This window comes from Eulemur rufifrons, chromosome 28 (genome assembly GCF_041146395.1).
Source record: "Eulemur rufifrons isolate Redbay chromosome 28, OSU_ERuf_1, whole genome shotgun sequence".
NCBI lineage: Eukaryota > Metazoa > Chordata > Mammalia > Primates > Lemuridae > Eulemur > Eulemur rufifrons.
Window position 1 is genome coordinate 64,252,501 of NC_091010.1, and position 20,302 is coordinate 64,272,802.

The 20,302-nt window shown below is 43.5% G+C and overlaps 2 protein-coding genes across 3 annotated transcripts; both read left to right on the top strand.

Moving 5' to 3' along the window:
- The first annotated feature begins 2,174 nt into the window (after positions 1 to 2,174).
- On the top strand, positions 2,175 to 3,899 carry HMX2 (H6 family homeobox 2). Its single transcript, XM_069460991.1, has 2 exons — positions 2,175 to 2,442; positions 3,346 to 3,899. Exons 1-2 carry the CDS (start codon positions 2,175 to 2,177, stop codon positions 3,897 to 3,899), a joined length of 822 nt encoding a protein of 273 aa, XP_069317092.1.
- A 4,281-nt stretch (positions 3,900 to 8,180) lies between these two features.
- On the top strand, positions 8,181 to 18,939 carry BUB3 (BUB3 mitotic checkpoint protein). 2 transcript variants are annotated; one of them, XM_069460010.1, is made up of 8 exons: positions 8,181 to 8,257; positions 8,671 to 8,865; positions 9,419 to 9,488; positions 11,028 to 11,179; positions 13,839 to 13,997; positions 15,703 to 15,880; positions 16,143 to 16,359; positions 18,600 to 18,939. In XM_069460010.1, the coding sequence occupies exons 2-8, from the start codon at positions 8,671 to 8,673 to the stop codon at positions 18,607 to 18,609; spliced, it is 981 nt and encodes a 326-aa protein (XP_069316111.1). In that variant the 5' UTR covers positions 8,181 to 8,257; the 3' UTR covers positions 18,610 to 18,939. The 2 variants fall into 2 exon arrangements, with proteins under 2 accessions (XP_069316111.1, XP_069316110.1); XM_069460009.1 differs by lacking the exon at positions 18,600 to 18,939 and adding an exon at positions 17,361 to 17,508 and having other exon boundaries at positions 8,192 to 8,257.
- The last annotated feature ends 1,363 nt before the right edge of the window (positions 18,940 to 20,302 follow it).

The following is a 20,302-nucleotide window of genomic DNA, read 5'->3' on the forward strand; positions in this document are numbered from 1 at the left end:
TCCTACATTTGTTTCCCAGAACCTCTCCTCTATCTCCACACCGCGCCTGGAGCGCGCGGGACCAGCTGAGAGGTGGCTGGGTAGCCTGCGCCGCCGCCGCGCAGAGGAGGACGCACAAATTGTATTTCAGTACCAGGTCCTTCTGGGTTAATGAGCTGACACCATGATTAAAGCTGACCATTTGTAATGTGTCTCGACCCTGCCGCCGAGCCCTGAAGAGGTTAATGCGGTGACGGAGGCCGGCACCTGCCCCTCGCCGGCCTCCCGAGCCGAGACGCATAACCCCTGGCCTCCGCCCCCTCTCCTGCCCCTGCCCCGGCTGCGCTGCCGACTCCTAATCAATTAGCCCATTAACAAGCCCTTCGAGGAGTTAAGTAGGGAGAGTTCTGCCACCGGCAGGGCCACAGTCGGTAACTCACCGCAGCTAATGATATTATAAGCGCTTTACTTAATAACCTGGGCGCGGCGGGGGCGAGGAAGGAACTGCATCGTCATGGTGCAGCGCCTGGACATTTGTGGGGACTGATTCCAGAGTCTTCTCTCATCTTTGGCTGCATTTAGGGGGCACATTAGAGACCAGACTTCTAGGACCTCTTCGCGGAGAGGTCTCGAGGCCGCAGCCACAGGGGATGGGGTCGCCTGAGCGCCGTCGGTCTTGCCTTACCTGTTTCCATGAAGCTTATGTACGCTGTGCCCCCAAACCGCTTTGCCTGAGTCCGGCTGATTCTAGATCAGGTAACAGGTGATCTAGGAATTAAAGGGGAGAGAGCCAGGGCTCAGCAAGGGGCCCTGAGAAAGTGGGAGGGAACCATGATGTATTGCACTCCACAGTTGGCTTGGCTAGTGCTGGGCACTTTGACCTCACTACAGCCTCCACTAGATAGGCGTTGCTTCCCCAGTTTTAGGAAAGAAGAAACCCGAGGTTTAGAAAGTCTAAGTATCCTGCCCAAGGTCACCCAGCCAAAATCTGAATCGACTCTGCTCAATTCTAATACCGTGTCCCCTTCGCCACCTCCTTCTTTTTTCACCTTCCTGGGAGCAAAGCGCATCTATTTCTGTAGCAATTCCCAGACCTCCAACAAACGAGATTTACCAAAAAACGAGATTCACTTAGGGCACGGGCGGGCCTTGGGCTGTTAAGCAAAGGTTTATGGAGTACCTACTACGCGCTCCTAGCGCTTCTAGCCCTTCGGACGCTTTTCCATCCCCACCTGAGGCGATCGGAGAAGTTCATTTCACCAATGAGGGCAGTGAGGCTTTGATTAGGATCAGACTTGTCCAAGTTCACGCAGTGTGTAAATGGTGGTGCTGGGACTTGTACCGGGATCTCTTGACTCCGGATCTAGAGCTTCCTCCCTTCCCCCAAAGATCAGGTAGCCCCGTTGGGCCAGCGACAGGGATGAGGTCTGCAGGCAGGGAAGGGCAGAAGTTGTGCTCCTGGGGCTCCCAGATATAGCTGGGGGAAGAGCGTCAGTCTGCAGACGCTCCTAACCCACCTCATTCCTATGCGGGGCGCCACGGAGGAGGAGTGCCTGCCCACCCGGGCTAGAGGGGTAAAGGGCTGGGGGAGGGTAGTGGAGGGTCGGAGGCGTGATCACCCGTCCCCCGCGGAGTCGTGGAGCCACTCCAGCTTGTAGCCCCGCGCAGCCCCCGCCCCTGGAGAGGGTCGGGGTTCCAGGGGTCGAAGTCGCCATAGAGGCCAGGAACCCGAGCTAGATTCTATGCTGCTTTCGGCCCCGGCTACCCCAACTGATGTCCATCGGGTTCTCGACGAGCTCAGGAAGCACACGAGCTCGGTGTGCCCGGCCGAGGCTTTTTGAAAATTTCCGGGGCCGCTCGGCGGCGCTGCGATTGGCCGCGTTCGGGTAACCTCTATGCAAATGAGGCCGCGCCGCCTCCTCAACGCCCGAGACCTGGCGAGCTGGCGGGCTAGGAAGCGGCATTCGCGCGGGGCTGGGCGGGCGCACCCAGAGCCAGGCGGGCAGGAACCCCCGCGCAGTCGTCCCATGTCTGGGTGTCCCTCGCGCGGAAGGGACGCCTCGCTAGCCTCGCCGCCCCCTCCCCCTGGATTCCCTCCCCGCCCCTCCCCCCTGCCTGCCTCCCTGCACCACCTTCCACCCAGATCGTCTCTAAAGGGAGTTCTTGGTTTCCTCTGATTTCTTTATGAACCCAGGATGGGCAGCAAGGAAGATGCAGGCAAGGGGTGTCCGGCGGCCGGTGGCGTCTCCAGCTTCACCATCCAGTCCATCCTGGGCGGGGGGCCCTCGGAGGCACCGCGGGAGCCCGCTGGCTGGCCAGCCAGGAAGCGCAGTCTGTCGGTGTCCTCGGAGGAGGAGGAGCCGGACGACGGCTGGAAGGCGCCTGCCTGCTTCTGCCCAGACTCGCACGGCCCTAAGGAGCCGGGCCCCAAGCACCACACCCCCATCCCTTTTCCTTGCCTGGGTAAGGATGCACTTCGTCAGTCTGGCAGCGAGCTAGCGAGCGAGAGTGAGGGGAGGGAGGCTAAGCGCCCTGCCAAGCCTCCGGTGCCAGGCCCTCTCCGCCTGGAACTGCGGCTACCGGGATTTGGGGCCAAGGGGAGGGGATGCACGCGCCTTGGTGCCTCCTCAGCCCGGCGTGCGCTCGCGGGGAGGCAGGGAGCACAGACGCCCGTGTGGCTCGGGCGTCTTGGGGCAGGTTGAATTGGAGAGAGTGGACCACAGCGGGTGGAGCACCTAGTCGGTGGTACACACAGCTCTGTCCTCAGTACCCTTTGCACATTGGATACTTTCCAGACAGGAGTTCTGCAAGTCGGGTCTAGGCAGTCTGTCTCTACCGAAATCTCTTTCTGCGTCTTTTCCCTCCTTTCTCTGTCTCTGTCTCTTCCTCGAAATGATTAGCACTCCAAGATGATTGACAATGGTGCGTTTCAGAGATGGTTTCCTCTTTACAACATCTGACGAAAGGGAGCCCCGCGTTAATCCTTAGCGTGATTTCCAAACAAACGGCCTGTGAAATGATGGTACCGTATAAAGCTCGAGGAACTCTTCCAGCTCAGTTATTACAGGACAAAATCGCCTTTTGTAAAATGATGTAATGTTCCCCCTCCAGACCTTCTCTCCCAGTTGCCACTTGCCCCTTCGTAAAGGTGGGAGCACAGAGACCTTAGACTCGGAGTAGCTGGGTGTCTTTCCTGTTGCTTTCTAAAGGCTGGGGTGCTGGGTGTCAGCAAGACGGAGAAGAGGAGTGGGTGGTAACTTGGGGCCAAGGCTGCAGGTGCCTGTCAACCGCCTGGTCTTGGGAAGAGCTGGGAGTGTTTGAGGAAGCCACAACTCCATGGCCTTCTTGTCTGTTCTCGCTCCTCAGGTACCCCCAAGGGCAGCGGAGGCGCGGGGCCGGCGGGCTCGGAGCGCACGCCTTTTCTCTCTCCTTCGCACCCGGACTTTAAGGAAGAGAAAGAGAGGCTCTTGCCCGCGGGCTCGCCCTCGCCAGGGTCGGAGCGGCCGAGGGACGGCGGTGCCGAAAGGCAGGCGGGGGCGGCCAAGAAGAAGACGCGCACTGTCTTCTCGCGCAGCCAGGTATACCAGCTGGAGTCCACCTTCGACATGAAACGCTACCTGAGCAGCTCGGAGCGCGCCTGTCTCGCCTCCAGCCTGCAGCTTACCGAGACCCAGGTCAAGACTTGGTTCCAGAACCGTCGCAACAAGTGGAAGCGGCAGCTCTCGGCGGAGCTGGAGGCGGCCAACATGGCGCACGCGTCGGCGCAGACTCTGGTGGGCATGCCGCTGGTGTTCCGGGACAGCTCGCTGCTGCGCGTGCCGGTGCCCCGCTCCCTCGCCTTCCCCGCGCCGCTCTACTACCCGGGCAGCAACCTCTCGGCCTTACCTCTCTATAACCTCTACAACAAGCTAGATTACTGACCGGCCTGCCGCCTCGCGCCGCGTGCCTGCTCCTGGGCCGCCCCGGCCGGCTCCAGCTGCCTGCTGTCTGTCGCGCGCCGCACCCTTCGCAGGGCTCCGAGCAAGGGGGCGTTTCCAGAAATATTAAGAAATACACCATGTGTATTCTTTATCTCTTATTTATGGCCTCTGCGCTACTTTTTGTTTTGATTGTTTCGAGTATTTATCGGCATTCTTCAAACCAGATAGCCTGCTTTCTACCCAAACCGAACCAATACGTTTTGGAAATCATTTGGAAGGGGATGTTCTCGGGTGGTGGTGGGAAACGGAGTTTTGGCCAGTTCGGCTTTGGTTGGTAGAAAAAAAATCAGAAAAACACTTGCAAAACAGGTACACTCCTCCCACATATATACACCTGTATATATATGTACGTGCACACGCTCTCTTCCAGGCCAGGCCTCTGGGACTTTGGACAACTATCTAATTGCCTCTTTTCGTTTCTCTCATCCGGAGGATGGGTAGGGGTGAAAGGGGGAGAGTTCAGATGTGTAAATATTTTTAAAGAGAAAAAAATAAAACATTTTAAACATCGTTGCTAACTTTGGTGGGATTGATTGCCCCGGCAGGATGACGCAGGGGAGGTTTTCAGGCTTTTCAGTGGAAGGGGCTTGCAGGCACCTGTCTGCAAGAGTCTGGCTCGCACCACTTGGAGGGTGGGGCGGGGGTCAGGGGTTAAAAGTCAGGACCTTGGCGCCACCCAGACTGCATGTGGCTAGAGCTGTCCGACTCCGGTGCCCGTAATCCTCGCGCGGGCTGGGACGCACCCAGTCTGGAAACCGGCTCTGGAGCCCGAGCCCGGGAAGACAAAGGAGTGGAGGCAGGCCTTGCTGCTGAAGAGATTGCCTTCGGGAAGCAGCCCAGCCGAGCGGTATCTTCCCAGCAATGGAATCGCCTTGAGCTTGGCCACAGCTGGGCAAGCTACGGCGTAGCCCGGCTTTGCCGCGGAGCCTCCTCTGCAACGGCGCAGAGCAAGCGGCGGCGCTGCCTGTACCCGGTAAAGTGTCGGTTTTGCTGTCCCTGAGCCTGGCGTGACTGGCTTCCAGCCGCGCCCAGTTCCATGGCCGGTGGCAGTTGCGTGTCCCGTGCAGAGCGAGAACTGGGCGCGGTAAAGCTGCACTTCGGCCTAGGAGATATCCAAGGCTTGAGACCAGGCAAAAGGCGCGGGAGGCAAAGGCTTTTCCCCAGTTTTTTGTGGTTAATAGTTTGCATGCGTGTGGCTGGATCAGTGGCTAGCACGGGGCTTCACGCCCTGAATGGAACGTGACGCGCGGCGGGGGCGCCCACGGACTCCCGCGCTGACACCTGCCGCCGCGCCCCGGCTGGGAGGGCGCTGTACCGAGAGAATGGCCACGCGAGTGGCGTGCAAATCGCAGCCACCTGTTCTGGTAAAACGTCGGAAAAGGAAGCATGAGCTGGGAGGAGGCCAATGGTCCAGCACCACGTGGGGCTAGCTCCTCGGTCCTCCTTGCCTCGGGGACCGCAGCCCCACCGAGCAGGTGCAAAGGAGCCAGGAGTCCGCAGCGCAGAGGCTCGATCTCATCCGCTAGAAGGAAAATATTTGCGTGTGAAACTTGTCTTTTTGAGCTGAGAGGCACAGAAATTATATACATTTTGTGAATATATTCAGACTATCTGTAAACGTCTTTGTGACCCACAGTACTGTGTAAAATGTCTGGCCAAAAAGATTCGATCTAATATTGTCCTTTTTGAGATCATGTTTTTTTCTTCTCACATTAGATTTCATAAAAATCGCAATCTATTCCAAGGTGACGTCAGAAGGATGTTATCCAAGAACATATTTGTCAATAGTAAGTTAGTTCAATTGCATTTATTTCATTTTAACTGAGTTCACATCAATAAATATTTACTGGGCCTTAGTGCATGCTGAGAAACTATGGTAAATATTGGGTAGTCAGAAAACAAAAGTGATACTGGATCCCATTTTTTCCTGATTTATTTTACACACACACTTTATTTCAATGAAATTCTCTTGTTCCAGATGGCCCTCTTTAAATTCTTTTCCTCTAACATTTTTATTTGAATATTCCACGAAGAAACAAGAAAACTGCTTCCAAAGAACTGCTTGTGCAGGAATATTCTATCCATATCATTTTTGTCTGCCTTTCAGTAGATTACGGTTTTAACAAGAGCTGATGGTTTTAAGAGTATTGTGCCACTAAATCCTCCTTAGGATTGCTTTTGTTATAGGAAATGGTTTCTTCTACTCACTGTAGCACTTAATGACAGTGATTTTGCCCTTAAAATTTAAGGGAAAGTTCCTTTTCCAGTTGGTCAGAATGTGTATATTTCACTCTTTTTACTAAAACAGAAATTAGCAGTCAATGGTGATCCAATAGTGAAATTAGTTTCTAGGAATTCCTCACTCTCACAGGTAACTATTAAACACACACACACACACACACACCCCCCCCACTGCATTTGGATTTAAAATGTTCAAGACTCCATTGTTGCCAGATTTCCTATCTCAAGACTATCAATTCATTTGAATAATCAGCAAAATCACCAGCCTCCTTTCAGGCTCTAAACTGAATTTAAAAGATTGACGTTTCTTAAAACTCAAATCGAGTCGGGCTGCAACTACATGCCCAGAGGGACCTGAATCATACACACACTGGATAATGAAATACACTTAGATTTTATTAGTGGGTAATTCATGCTCAGAATCTTGGAACACTAATAGAATTAAATAAACAACTGGGAGAAGGAACCAAATAAGTCAGGAGATAAAATCATTTAGCTAAAGTTAGAAGTAAGGAACTGCATTTTAAAATTTTGAACTTGGCCATTAACTTGGTGAAAAAGAAGACATAGAGAATCAAGGACTGGTGAGGAAAGAGGGTGAGAAATTGTTAGCAGTAATATCAATGCAATAAGCAGAAATGTGGTAGTTGTTATAAGTATGTTTATTGTGTCAGGAATCGTAAAAAGAGGTGCATACAATACCGGGTATGTGAATGCATAAAAATCAACAACACTTTCTCTTATGAATGTATCTTAAAAACAAAACACTTTAACCCCAACAATTTCCTCTCACTTCCTGCAACATCACATAATAAAACAAAAAATTTTCTTTACAAAAGACAATGAAAAAGAGATTATAGCATAGGTTAAATTGAAAATTTCAATGAGCCTTTGACGTTCAAGAGTAACTCAGTCATTTCATTCCACTGATTAAGCACTGCTTTTCTTTCATGGAGATAAAATCATTTCTCATTACAGAACAACATTCTTGATCCTCATTTCTGGAGGATTCTAGAAACAGCAAATGGAGCAAACTGAGCCTGCAATTCTGTGGAGTGGCAGCCCAAGGTGGAAGGGGAGAGGCTTCTAGCTGTCAGTTTAGCACCCTACTATAAACATATCTCTAAAAGCAGCAGCTGTGTGAGCTTTAACACATTGCAGAGTATTGTTTCCCAGGCTGTTCACTCTTCTGGACTAGGAGTTTCTCCAGGGCAAGGGCTAGTCTGATTAAATGCACCTTCCCAGAGCCCTCCTCAGGCCCGGCATATAATGGATGCTCAATAAATATTTGCGGAAAGATGGGATGGAGAGATAAAGCATAATATAAATAAGGATGAGTTTCTGAGAGATCAGCAAAACTTGGTGCAATGAGAAATGGGAGACCTTGGTTCATAGGTGAAAACTCCAGGAAAATGAGGAAAAAAAATCAAGGCAAATAATGCAGTTGATTAAAGCAAATATTTCCTTCTCTGCTCCAATTTTTGGTTAGCTTCACGGGCATATGCACATCCGGGGAAGGGGATAATAATGTAGCTCTATAGGACTATGGACCAAAATGGAATTCTTGGGTCTGAGAGACTAACTGCTGGGTTGGGGGGCATGGGAGGAGGTGGAAAGAGGATCTTTCCCGCCTACTATTCTGAGGGCAGGTAGAGCATCAGTCTCAGCGAGACTACATCTCCCAGCGTGCCGCACAGGGGCCTGAGAGGACGCGAACGCAGCCTTGGCGCGATGCTCCTTGGGAGTTGTAGTTTCCACTCGTCCAGCTCGAACTCGAGCGCCTCAGCATGGTGGTAAAATGAGACCACGTGATCGGAAAAGCCGCGGTTTCCCTTTGAGCCGGAACAGGATGACTGGGTTGACCGACGCCGGACAGCTGAGCGGACCAATCAGCTGTCTAGAGTGAGACGTTGGCTTTTGAAATCAGCCAATGGCAGGCCTATGCTGGAGCTTCCTCTCCGCCTCCTTCGTCCCGCAGGCGAGTGCTCCGAGGGAGGCGAGGAAGCGGCGGCAGCAGCGGTGAGCGGCGGAAACGTTACCTCTGAGGGGTGCCCAAGGTAAGGGTGCTAGGCTACGGGGCGCAGGAGCGGACTCTCCGGGAATTCCTCAGGCCCGCAGCTAGTAGAGCCGTTCACAGGGCTCCCGTTTCGCTTCTATTGTTTTCCCTGCATTTTAGGAGCGTCCGGGGCGACGGGTCCCGGAGTGCAGAGAGGGAAGGGTCCGGAGTGCAAGCATCGCCGCTGGCCAGGCTGGGGCTGGAATTAGGGGTGCGGCCGCGCGGGCTGGGCCAGTTGGGGCGCGGCGGGGGACGCCTGGGTGGGGGGGCTAGTCCTGACTGTGGCGGGAGCAGGCCCTGCGCAGGCGCAGAGGCTCCTCGCCATCGTTCTCTCGGCCGTTCCCCTTGGGATCCCCCACTACCTGGCCATCACCCCGGGACCCTGAGGACTCAGATTGGGCACCTGTTCTGCAGATGACCGGTTCTAACGAGTTCAAGCTGAACCAGCCACCCGAGGATGGCATCTCCTCGGTGAAGTTCAGCCCCAACACCTCCCAGTTCCTGCTGGTGTCTTCCTGGGACACGTCTGTGCGCCTCTACGATGTGCCGGCCAACTCCATGCGGCTCAAGTACCAGCACACCGGTGCGGTCCTGGACTGCGCGTTCTACGTAGGTGTCCTCATTTTGGGCTCCTGTGCTTTTATTGTATTATGTATGATGTCCCATGTTAGTAGCGTCTCTTTTTCCAGTATTGGGTAGAGGCTTCTGTCAGTGCAATACTTGGACAGTTCTTTAGCTTTTCCGGAACACCTGCCGTGAGCCAGGTACCGTTTTGTGTTGGGAACTTGCCAACTTCAGAAACTTGGTCTGCCTTTTCAAGTTTGTGGAGTAACCCTGTAAGCTTTCTGGACATGAGATAATTATATTTGAGATCTGCAACAAGACTGTTTTGGCTGCCTTATTAAAAGGAACTTTTAGAAAGAATGCCTGTTTACTCTCAGCTGGTGTGAATAGGATAAAGCAGACCTCCCTTAATTTGATGACATAATAGTTTAGCGACCACTTGCTTACTTTTTTGTGCTGTTTTTTGTTTGTTTACCTGAGTAGTTGAGCTCAGTGTATGTATCATCCTGAGCATAAACTAAACAGTTGACTGTAGAAATAGGAATTTTGAAATACTTTCTAAATGTCCAAGTTTTAAATGGTTCAAAACTATTTTTAGGATCCAACACACGCCTGGAGTGGGGGATTAGATCATCAGTTGAAAATGCATGATTTGAACACTGATCAAGGTAATATGAACACATTTTTAACAGTTTGTTTTCTTAGTGTATGAGGGTATAAACATTTAGTAAGAGTGGCTCCTGTATTGCTTGGTTACCAAGTTACTTCTGAATTGCTTAGCTTCCAAGTTGCTTAGGTACAGGTAAAAGTGGCTTGGATTTAGTATTTTTTTGTTTAAATGATAACCATTAAATTATTGGTCACAGAATGTCACGCATGTATTTTTGCAGTAAAGCCCATTATGATCACCATCCTACATGAAGTGACATTTAAGTATTTGGCCTTTACCTGGTCATTAGAAGTGTACTAGATCCTGTAGTGGTTTATGTTTCATTAGGATTTCCAATACAGTGCCGATGTTTCAGAGTTCTCTTTTCAGAAGCTAATTTAGTTTAAGCTGAAGGAAGGAAGATAGGTTTTTAAAAAGCTAACAGTATGAAATAACTGATCATGTCTTTATTAATCCTGCTTTATAGTTATTTAGCAGAATATGTTTCAATTGCATTTATTGTATGAGTAACAAGATGATACGTTTTCTTTAAGTTATTTCTTGGAGGCCCAGATATGAAATGACTTACCCAAATTTTTACGGTGATACTGGGGCAGAGTAGAGATTGAAATGGAACCCAAATGCATAGAGCTCTCTAGCTGAGCATTTGTTTATGTGTACATTAGGCATAGGTATACTTGGAAGGAGATGGCAGGGCACAGAGATACGTCTAAATAGAGGATAAGTTGGACAGTGGGAGGATGGATGATGGATGGGCACATTTTGTCAAAAAGAAGTGACTTTGCATGAAAGTCACTTTCTTATGTAACTTATAACTGCAGACATTTGGTTTTGCTTGCCAGTAGCTTACTCTGTGTAAGTTAGCTTGCACGTTTAGGTTGTATTTGTTCAGAAACTTGGGGGGGAAAAACACTGAAAAGCAAACTTAAACATTTTTGATATTAGACTATAACTTAGAGAATTAGCTGTTTATTTTCTGAAGGTCATTGCCAAACTTCATGAAATCCTTTTGTAAATGAAATATTTTTAAAAAGGTAGCGTTCCTGTTTGAGTGTCAAGACCATAAATTGTTCATTTTTATATCCTTAGCACAGATTCTGGCACATAGTAGATGTTATTTAAATGAATAAATGAGATAGTATGAAAGTTGAAATTGAAAAGAAAGAAAATGTGTATTGAAAATTTCACCTATAATGAAAACCAAGTGGAATAATCATAAGACTTCACCCCCAGCTCTCATAATCCTATAGCCTTATAAGTAAGATTCTTATCAACGTTGGCTTAGTGTTCAAGATAATTGTTGTTGAGATCCAGAAGACTAGAGTTCTCCACTCATTTGCGCTGTAAGGTGAACAAAGAGGAACCAGTAACTTTTTGAAGTCACAGAGATTTTTCTGTATTCTGACATTTCTGTGCAGTTGGATGAGGCAGATTGGTTACACTTGAATGTTTACTTTGTTAGTTCATTTTAGGAATATTTGTTTAGTCGAGGTAGTAAAGTTAGTTGTTGGGTTTCTCCCCCTTCTTTTTCCTATAGAAAATCTTGTTGGAACCCATGATGCCCCTATCAGATGTGTTGAATACTGTCCTGAAGTGAATGTGATGGTTACTGGAAGTTGGGATCAAACAGTTAAATTGTGGGATCCCAGAACTCCTTGTAATGCCGGGACCTTCTCTCAGCCGGAAAAGGTAGGCTCTTTATGTTCATCCCTGGAGTTAGGGTTCTTGGGATGATTTGTCTTGATGCACATTTGATGAACATGCTGTTGAAACAGAGGTAAAGAGTTGACAAAGAATCTGTCTTATAAACACAATTACATAAAAATGCTTTAATGCAAAGGAAAATTAACTGTGGGATTTTGGCCCACTTTTTTCTGTCAATTGTTATACTGGAGAGTACTAGCTTAAATGAACCTGTTTCCATGTATTGTTAATGCTTTAAATCTCAGGACTTAGAATCAACTCAACTGCCAGAGAAGTCATTGAGCAAAGACTATTCAATTGTCTTAAATTGGGTTTGATATGCCCTTACCAAAAAATGAGATGGAGCATCATCATTGTCATTTGTGACATTGGAGGTTTCATTTGAATTGACGGTTAAGAGGGTGAAGTGGGTTATCATTTCAAGTTTAGTGAGAAAGGTGTTTACGTTTCCTGGCTTTTACTGTTTGTATATTTTTTCAGTGCTGACAGTTGTAATTTCAAGGTTTTTAGTGGACAAAGCTTTTTAAAACTGAAACTTTGTGTATTCTAACCTTTTGATCTGTATGATGAAAGTGTAATTGAGCATTCTTGCTGTATCCTCATCAGACTTTATCAGGTGGTAGTTAATTTTAAAGATTGATTGTTTCAGCAGTTTAAAGGTATCCTTCGCTTGATTCTATTTCCTCAGTGTAAATATACTATTCAATTCCTGTTAGCCATCATTATATACAGTAGTGCATCCACAGAGCCATTATTTTTGTCACATCACAGTTGAATCTACTCCTGGCAAGACCTTTGTTCAGAATGAAATAATTGCATTGTTTCTAGTTTTGATTTATGGTTGTATGTAACATGTTAAGAACTGTGATAAATTGCTGACAGAGTATCATATAATGGACAGCCACACTGAATCAAGCTGCTTATTGGTTCAGCAAGGTTCATTATGTCACTTTTTTTAATACTTTCTTTGATAAATGTATATACCTAGTCAGTAGCATGACAGTGGTTTCACTTGATTTACGATCAGTGGGGATAGAAAGCACTATTAGAAGCTTGTGTGTCACATGTATAGTAAAGATTTAAGATAAAATTCCCAATATAATTGTACCATTATAAATTGATCTCTTCCTGGATTTTGTATTTTTTAAATTTGGTACTTCATACATCTTAGATTAATTTTCATTTTTCTGCATACGTTTTGTTTTCTGAGCAAACTATGATACATTTTGTGATATTTCCCATATTTAAATGTGCTTATATAAAATCTGTTGTTTTGAATCTTTTTAATTCTTTATTTTTCCCTGGGTCACATTATAGTTTTTGAATTTTAGGACCAGATTATAGAGACTGTCTGGACATTGCATTTTTACATTTATCTTGGTTCTTCAACTTGTGTTCTGTAGTTTGGTTTAATTACTGAATGTTAAGAATATGTCTTACCATGTCATGAGGCCTCTCTACATTTTTTATAGCAGTTCTTCAGGTTTAGAAATAATAGGTCAGATTAGGGTTTTTTATTAATTGAAACTAATAGTCAGAGCACAGTTATGAATCTCAAGTCTAGATTTAAAAGAAATAGGCTGGGTGTGGTGGTTCATGCCTGTAATCCCAGCACTTGGGTGGGAGGGCCGAGGCAGGAGGAGGGCTTGAGCCCAGGAGTTCCAGACCAGCCTGGGTAACATAGCGAGACCCTGTCTCTACAAAAAATAAAAATAAAAAAATAAAAAGGCAACATGACCAGGAAAATGTTTTTTGCTACCATTTTTGTGAATTTGCTACCTTTTTTGTGAATTTGCTACCTCTGTTTGGTCTCCAGGTAACATTATATTTGCAGATAAACTACTAAATATTTTCAGGAAATTCTGTGATTTTTGTAGAAATTTTAATATTGAAGAAAGGTATTATGAGAGGGGGAAAAATAGGGAATAAGATGCTTTTTAAAATTTTCCCTAAAGTTGAACTTCTGTCTTGCATGTGAAGTATGACGTCAGGGCACAAGAATTTGCTTTGTCGTATGCCAGACCATATTCTTTTAATTTTGGGTTTGTAAGCCACCAAAAGCAACTTCACAGCTAATTAATTAATGATGGCTCCCTCACTCTTCCTGGAAAAGCCTATTTATTCACTTTAACAGCTGGGAAAAAATCAAGATTTTTAAAGAGTTATAAAATGAAATCTCCTTCCAAAAAGTGGTCGTAGGAAAATAACTTTGAAAATGATTGTTTTATGAAAAGCTAGAAATCCATTAAAAAGTGTCTTGAATTATTTTATGGCTTTATTGTCTCATTTTTGAGTGTGTTTTTTTTTTTTTTTACATTTTTGTTTCTAAATGAAACAATAAGGCTGGGAAAAATTTAGTTTGATTTAGTAAGCAAGAGAATTAAATCATCAAAAGTGCCTTTCCAGAATTAAATAGAATGTATGTTATATGGTACTTGGTGAAGTGTTGAGAATATCCTGGGTTTGCTAGTTGTATGAATTACTTGGTTTGAATAACTTCAGTATCTAAAATTGGAACCTGTGGTTGGGAACCCAATAAGCTAAAATTTTTTATGGTTTTATGATTAGATGGACTTTATTTTGGGGCGAAAGGCTATTTCAGGCAAGTAGATGATTTTTAGCAAATTTTGTTCTCTTTTAAAAGGTGTATACCCTGTCAGTGTCTGGAGATCGGCTAATTGTGGGGACAGCAGGCCGCAGAGTGTTGGTGTGGGACTTACGGAACATGGGCTACGTGCAGCAGCGCAGGGAGTCCAGCCTGAAATACCAGACTCGCTGCATCCGAGCGTTTCCAAACAAGCAGGTACTGAGCTATCCTCCCTTCCCCTTTCTGGACTTTAAAAATAATATCTTTCGTAATAATGATTCAGCCACGGCCTTTAAAGCTTTTTGTTTTTGAGTAGTTAGGATTTGTCAATATTTTTGATGGCCTTGTGTTAAAAGGTAATGTGTTAACCGCCACTTTAGAAAAGACCTTGATATTCAGAGAGGTTAAGTAATCTGTCCAGGATCACCCAGTGGTTTGAATAGAGGTCTTCTGATTTTTTTTTTTTTTTTTTTTTTGTGATCCTGGTCCAGGATGCTTGATAGATGTACACTAATCAAAGAAAGTTTTGCTGATATTTCAATTTATAAATCAGTGAATTAAAATTTATATCTGGAAATTTTGGTTTATGGAATTTGCTGTTGTCTTTTTTAACCCTAATACTAATGGAGTTCTTTCCCCATTTGACAATAGAACTTTGATTCTTTTTTTTTTTTGTAAAGAACTCATCTGAGGTTAGAGAGGCAGTGCCCCTCATATAATGACTAATTCTTGACATACAGGGTGGGTCACCTTCCATCATCATCACTAAATGAGGTTGGCCTGTTTATTAGTGAGCTCCCTCTTACCTGAGTCCTTAAAGTTCTAAGGGGAGCTGGTATTGTGGTGAGCTGCAATAGGAATTTCACAAGAAGAAAAGTTATTAAAAACAGCAGGTATCTTTGGAACCTTGTGGTTGTTGTTTAGTGATTGTGGAACTTGAAGCAGTTATGTCAATTATTCTCTTGTCCCCTTATCTCAAAAGGCCAGTACCACAATGGTGATCACAGCTCTTTTTTTTTTTTAGGAAATTGTAAGTTTCTGTTGAAGGTAAGGAATTGCAGTTATGTGAAATTTTAGAGATTTAAATAGGTGATTAAAATATGCTTGCATTGTAAACATTACTTTAATGTTTTTGTATCTAAAATTTTCTGTTGGACTATCTCTACTTTATAATGGAAGTTTAAAAGCAGGATTTTACTGATTTCTTTTTTCTTCATAAGCAGTTTTTGGGAATAAATCTTTTTCATACCTTGAAGTAGATTAAAAAGAAAATATAAAACAGATTTCATATTTAGTGTGTTATCTCTTATTTTATTTTATTTTTTGGAATATTGTCATTTCAAAGAAAGGTGAGGAAGGGTTTAAAATTGTAAACCACTGTTGAATATTCCTGAAGATCTGTTGTGCGCACACCTACTTGCTACAGTAAATGCAAAAGGTGGAATGATTAAGATGGAAGACTGGTGTTCCAGTTGATTTGGATTGTTGATGCCCCCAACGAGGGAAACAATTCTTACAGTTATTAGAGATAAAGAGTTATAGAACATAGAATATATTTTAATTGAGGTAACACATTTGAGTCCCCTTTTAAATAGAGCAACAATAATATTAAAACACTTTAAAATTCTTGTTTAGGTTTGACAAAATAACTAGATCCTTTTGATGGCAATATACAGGGCACTGGTACAGTGAAGAAAGCAAGTGATGATAGCCTTATTTTTTCTAAAATAGGTATTAGTGTTCTTAGCTTTTTAGAGTTGTCATAACTATGTTAGCATAGCTTAAAAATTTTCTTAAAACATGGCCACATTTCTTGTTTCTGAAATAATCATCTTTCTTTAGTGTGGGTTGAATTTGGAAATAGTGCCTTAGTTTTGGAAACTGGATTTTACCATTTTATTCTCTGGTTCCCTCTTGGCAGGGTTATGTACTAAGCTCTATTGAAGGCCGAGTGGCAGTTGAGTACTTGGACCCAAGCCCTGAAGTACAAAAGAAGAAGTATGCCTTCAAATGTCACAGACTTAAAGAAAATAATATTGAGCAGATTTACCCAGTCAATGCCATTTCCTTTCACAATATCCACAATACATTTGCCACAGGTAAAGTATGGCATGCTAACGTATATCTGGTTAAGATAATATAAATTTTTAAAATTAATTGAACACTCCTCATTTATGCTTAGGTGGAATTTAAAAAAAAAAAAGTTGTGCTGGCTGTTTAAAGTATTTAGCAGAAAAGTCTGGTACAGTACTTCTTGGGGGAAATGTAACTCCTGTCACCTTAAAAATTAAGTGTTAAGATAATGATTATTTTTGTGTCTGGTGTGAAGAGCCATTTCAATTATTTTGAAATTACTTCTAGGTGGTTCTGATGGATTTGTAAATATTTGGGATCCATTTAACAAAAAGCGACTGTGCCAGTTCCATCGGTACCCCACCAGCATCGCATCACTTGCCTTCAGTAATGATGGGACTACGCTTGCAATAGCATCATCTTATATGTATGAAATGGATGACACAGAACATCCTGAAGATGGTATCTTCATTCGCCAAGTGACAGATGCAGAAACAAAACCCAAGTGAGTATGCTTCACCTGTATTTGAGCCTTTTCTTGCATTCAACCCAGGATTTATTAATTTTTCTAAATTCATGAATAGCATTGTTGATGCCTGCTCGATATTACAGCTGACTGTAGGGTTGGAGTTGATGTTATCATGTTCTCCCAAGCTTTCAATATCCGTAGGTTGATAGACGTCTGATGGATAAAATTGTGCCTAGTTGTTTTGTAGAGAAGAATGTCAAACTCTCATTCTTCTTGAATAGGCTCTATTATTTGAATCTCTGGAGTTATTACTAGCTCATTGCTTCAAAATTAAGTTAAGGAATTCAAGAATAATTTATTTTAGCAAATACTATTTAAGATATTTAAGAATTTGAACTGCCAAAAATCTTTCCTCTCCACAGAGGTTGTTTCTTTAATATTTACACAAAATGAGTGACCTTCAGGTCTTACTGGAAACCCAGAGTAATATGGCCTTGCCTGGAACTGCAAATTTCCTTAGTTTTGAAATTTTCATAGATGTCTTTGGTTCTTGGTTATATCTGTTGACTGAGAGGAACCATTTACATTTTTTTGATACCAACAGGGCAAAGCTTTTTACTTAATTATTTCCACCAGGCTTAAGGAAAAACTGATACTTAGGCACGTGTTAAACGTTAAACCATAAAATATCTACCCTAAGTGTCTTTGTCCTCTTCCTTGTCACTCTCCTCCCAGGCCCTTGAAGGAAGTCTTCAATAAATATTTGTGGAATAACTGAATGTTTTCAGGATTCCTGTGCTTTTCTGAATTAAGATGGGTATAGTACCCTTGCTAATTGGTTTAGCACTTGAGAGTGGACAGAGTATTAAGTATTCTATATCAGATACGCTTTTACAGGTTTGACTTTAGAAAAAGTTTTAGCATGTGAAGCCTGTTGGATAAAGGGCTGTGTTTGCATTTAATCTGTCACTTTTGTATCTCCTGTCCTGGCCGGCCATTTTGATCTCATGCTGTTCTTTTTTCTTTTGAACTTGTAGGTCACCATGTACTTGACAAGATTTCATTTACTTAAGTGCCATGTTGATGATAATAAAACAATTCGTACTCCCCAATGGTGGATTTATTACTAATAACAAACCAGGGAAAATATTAATTTTAATATTATAAGAACCTGAAAATAATGGAAAAGAGGTTTTTATTTTATTTTTTTTAAATGAACACTTTCTTAAGTGCATGAGATGGTTTGATGGTTTGCTGCATTAAAGGTATTTGGGCAAACAAAATTGGAGGGCAGTGACTATACTTTTGAGAATCAGTTTTGACTTCATCGATGATTTTTGTTTCCACTGTGGACATAAATGTTTGTAAATAAATATAGGTAATAAAAAGCCCTTTGTATTCTTTCTGAACCTTAAATGGTAGAGGAAAGGCTCTTGAGCCATTTGTTTCTTTTGCTAGTTATAGTTGCTAATTCTAAAGCTGCTTCAGACTGCCTCATGAGGAGGTTAATCTACAATTAAACAATATTTCCTCTTGGCCGTCCATTATTTTCTGAAGCAGATGGTTCATCATTTCCTGGGCTGTTAAACAAAGCGAGGTTAAGGTTAGACTCTTGGGAATCAGCTAGTTTTCAATCTTATTAGGGTGCAGAAGGAAAACTAATAAGAAAACCTCCTAATATCATTTTGAGACTGTAAACAATTATTTATTAGCAAACAATTGATCCCAGCAGGGCAAATTGCTTGAGTCAGTAATGAGCTGAGAAAAGACAGAGCATATCTGTGTATTTGGAAAAATAATTGTAACGTAATTGCAGTACATTTAGGCAGGCATCTATTTGGACCTGTTTCTATCTCTAAATGAATTTTTGGAAACATTAATGAGGTTTACATATTTCTCTGACATTTATATAGTTCTCATGCCCATTTCAGTTGCCCAGCCGCTGGTGATTAAGGTTAAAAAGAAAAAAATTATAGTGAGAATGAGATTCATTTCAATATAATGCGCTAAAGCAGAACACGAACTTAGCTTGGCCTATTCTAGGTAGTTCCAAGTAGTAGTTTTGTTGTCAATTTTTATTTTTAATTTATTTTATTTGTAAATGTATGTCTCTGAATAGGACTTGGACCTTCCCAGAAATTTATTTTATCCATGATGTATTTTTAAAAACATTCTTTTGATACAGAGAAGGGTCGTATTTTTATTTTTTAATTATTTCAGTGAAAACTTGGTATAAATCTGAACCCATCTTTTGAAATGTATTTTCTTCATTGCAGGTCCACCTAATCATCTCCTGAAAGTGGTTTCTCTATGGAAAGCTTTGTTTGCTTCCTACAAATACATGCTTATCCCTTAAGGGATGTGTTATAGTCATTGTGGACACCTTATTTAGTATGTGGATTTCTCTGTTCTTACAAGAAACCTGTTTGTGTACCCTTTAATACTGTGTTTAGGATGAGGAATCTTTGTGTCTTTGTGCAGCAGTCTGAAGAATTTCCCTTCCTACCCCTAAGCAAGCCCAGTTGCTGTTTATGAGCATTTGAGCTCTTTCTGTAATACAACCTAAACCTGTTATTTCCATGCTGTCTAATAAATCAGAGATTCAGAACCTTTAAATGTTGGATGTTTTTAAATGTTGGTAATTAATGTAATTTACTACTTAAAAAGGTAGTACAAGTAATGTAATTTACTAATTGTAAAGCAAAATTCTCTTCATCAAGGGCATGTTGGGGATGACATTTTACCTTTAAGTCCTCTCTGCCTCATTTAATTATGTCTGCTCCGATGTACATTGGGGATTTAGTCCTGGATAAAGTGATTTGTTGGAGTTCAGCCATTTCCCTCATGGCCCTTGGCGGATCAGCAGGGCCCTTGAGCCAATTGTGCAGCTTCACTCAGGATGGGCAGAGACTTCATGGCAGCCTCTGGGCGCCCTTTAGCACAGCGTTCTCCTGGTAGTGCCAGTGCCGTAGCTCTCTCGTAGCTTGTGCAGTCACATGCTGATGAAATCATCGTCCACGCACAGAGCCAAATGACAGACCCTTCTGTACCTAGCCATCAAGTGCTAAATCAAAGCGAAGCCCTGGGGATGGTAAATAATGTAATAGCCAGGGACTAACTGGGGGTATTGGTTCTTTAGTGTGATTATATGCATTTAAAAGTCATAGCCACTTTGTTGAAGACAGCATAAATTTAAAACTGGTATAACTGAAAGAGAATTAATATAGTACTGTTAAAGGTGACCAAATTAAAGCAGTATTGTGGACCTGTTTTTGAGGTTGTGGTGTGGGAGAGCTTATTTTGTGGCCCCATCTGGTTGTCCTCTTGTCTCTTAAAACCAAATGTGTCTCCCTGCCTCCCCTGCATACCCCTTAACCAGCCCTCCTCCACAGTTTGACTGTTTACGATTATAGCCATTTTTCCCCAAATTACCCGGATGTAGTTACCTTGGCCTTTTTGTTGGTTTCTCTTATCTAGATTCTTAAGTGTCTTCTTTTGTTTATCTTTCTTTTCTTCCTGCTGCTACTATGCCATGGCCTTCTGGGTGAATGCTGCAGCTTCCAGTCTCTGCTCTAAGGCCTTCATCATCTAGAGTAGTGACTTTCAAACATTCTCACTGTGACCTGAGTAAGAAATACGTTTTGAACCACAGTCCAGAACACAAGTCAACGTAGTATGTATAACAGACAACAGGATTGTAAAACCTTACTTGCCCTCCCTGCATGTGATGCATCTGATGTGTATGTTCTTTTTTCCTTTCTTCTTCCTTTCCTCCCTTCCCTTTTTCCCCTACCTCCGTCTCTTTTTTCTTTTCTTTTTTTGCTGGTTATGGCACCTTGAACTGGTTTTACAACAAATGCATTGCTACCAGTAATTTACAACAACTGCTTAGTGCCACACAAGATTTTTTAAAAACGTTTTTGTCATGACATACTTGGAATCTTCAGTGCTTCCCATTGCTTATAATAGCCCTTCCATA

What these genes read in the sequence shown, in the direction of transcription:
- HMX2 (XM_069460991.1), top strand. Translation starts at nt 2,175, where the DNA reads ATGGGCAGCAAGGAAGATGCAGGCAAGGGGTGTCCGGCGGCCGGTGGC. An exon ending in CATCCCTTTTCCTTGCCTGG is followed by an intron (nt 2,443 to 3,345) that starts GTAAGGATGCAC and finishes CTCGCTCCTCAG; the next exon opens with GTACCCCCAAGGGCAGCGGA.
- BUB3 (XM_069460009.1), top strand. Translation starts at nt 8,671, where the DNA reads ATGACCGGTTCTAACGAGTTCAAGCTGAACCAGCCACCCGAGGATGGC. An exon ending in TCCTGGACTGCGCGTTCTAC is followed by an intron (nt 8,866 to 9,418) that starts GTAGGTGTCCTC and finishes AACTATTTTTAG; the next exon opens with GATCCAACACACGCCTGGAG. An exon ending in TGATTTGAACACTGATCAAG is followed by an intron (nt 9,489 to 11,027) that starts GTAATATGAACA and finishes TTTTTCCTATAG; the next exon opens with AAAATCTTGTTGGAACCCAT.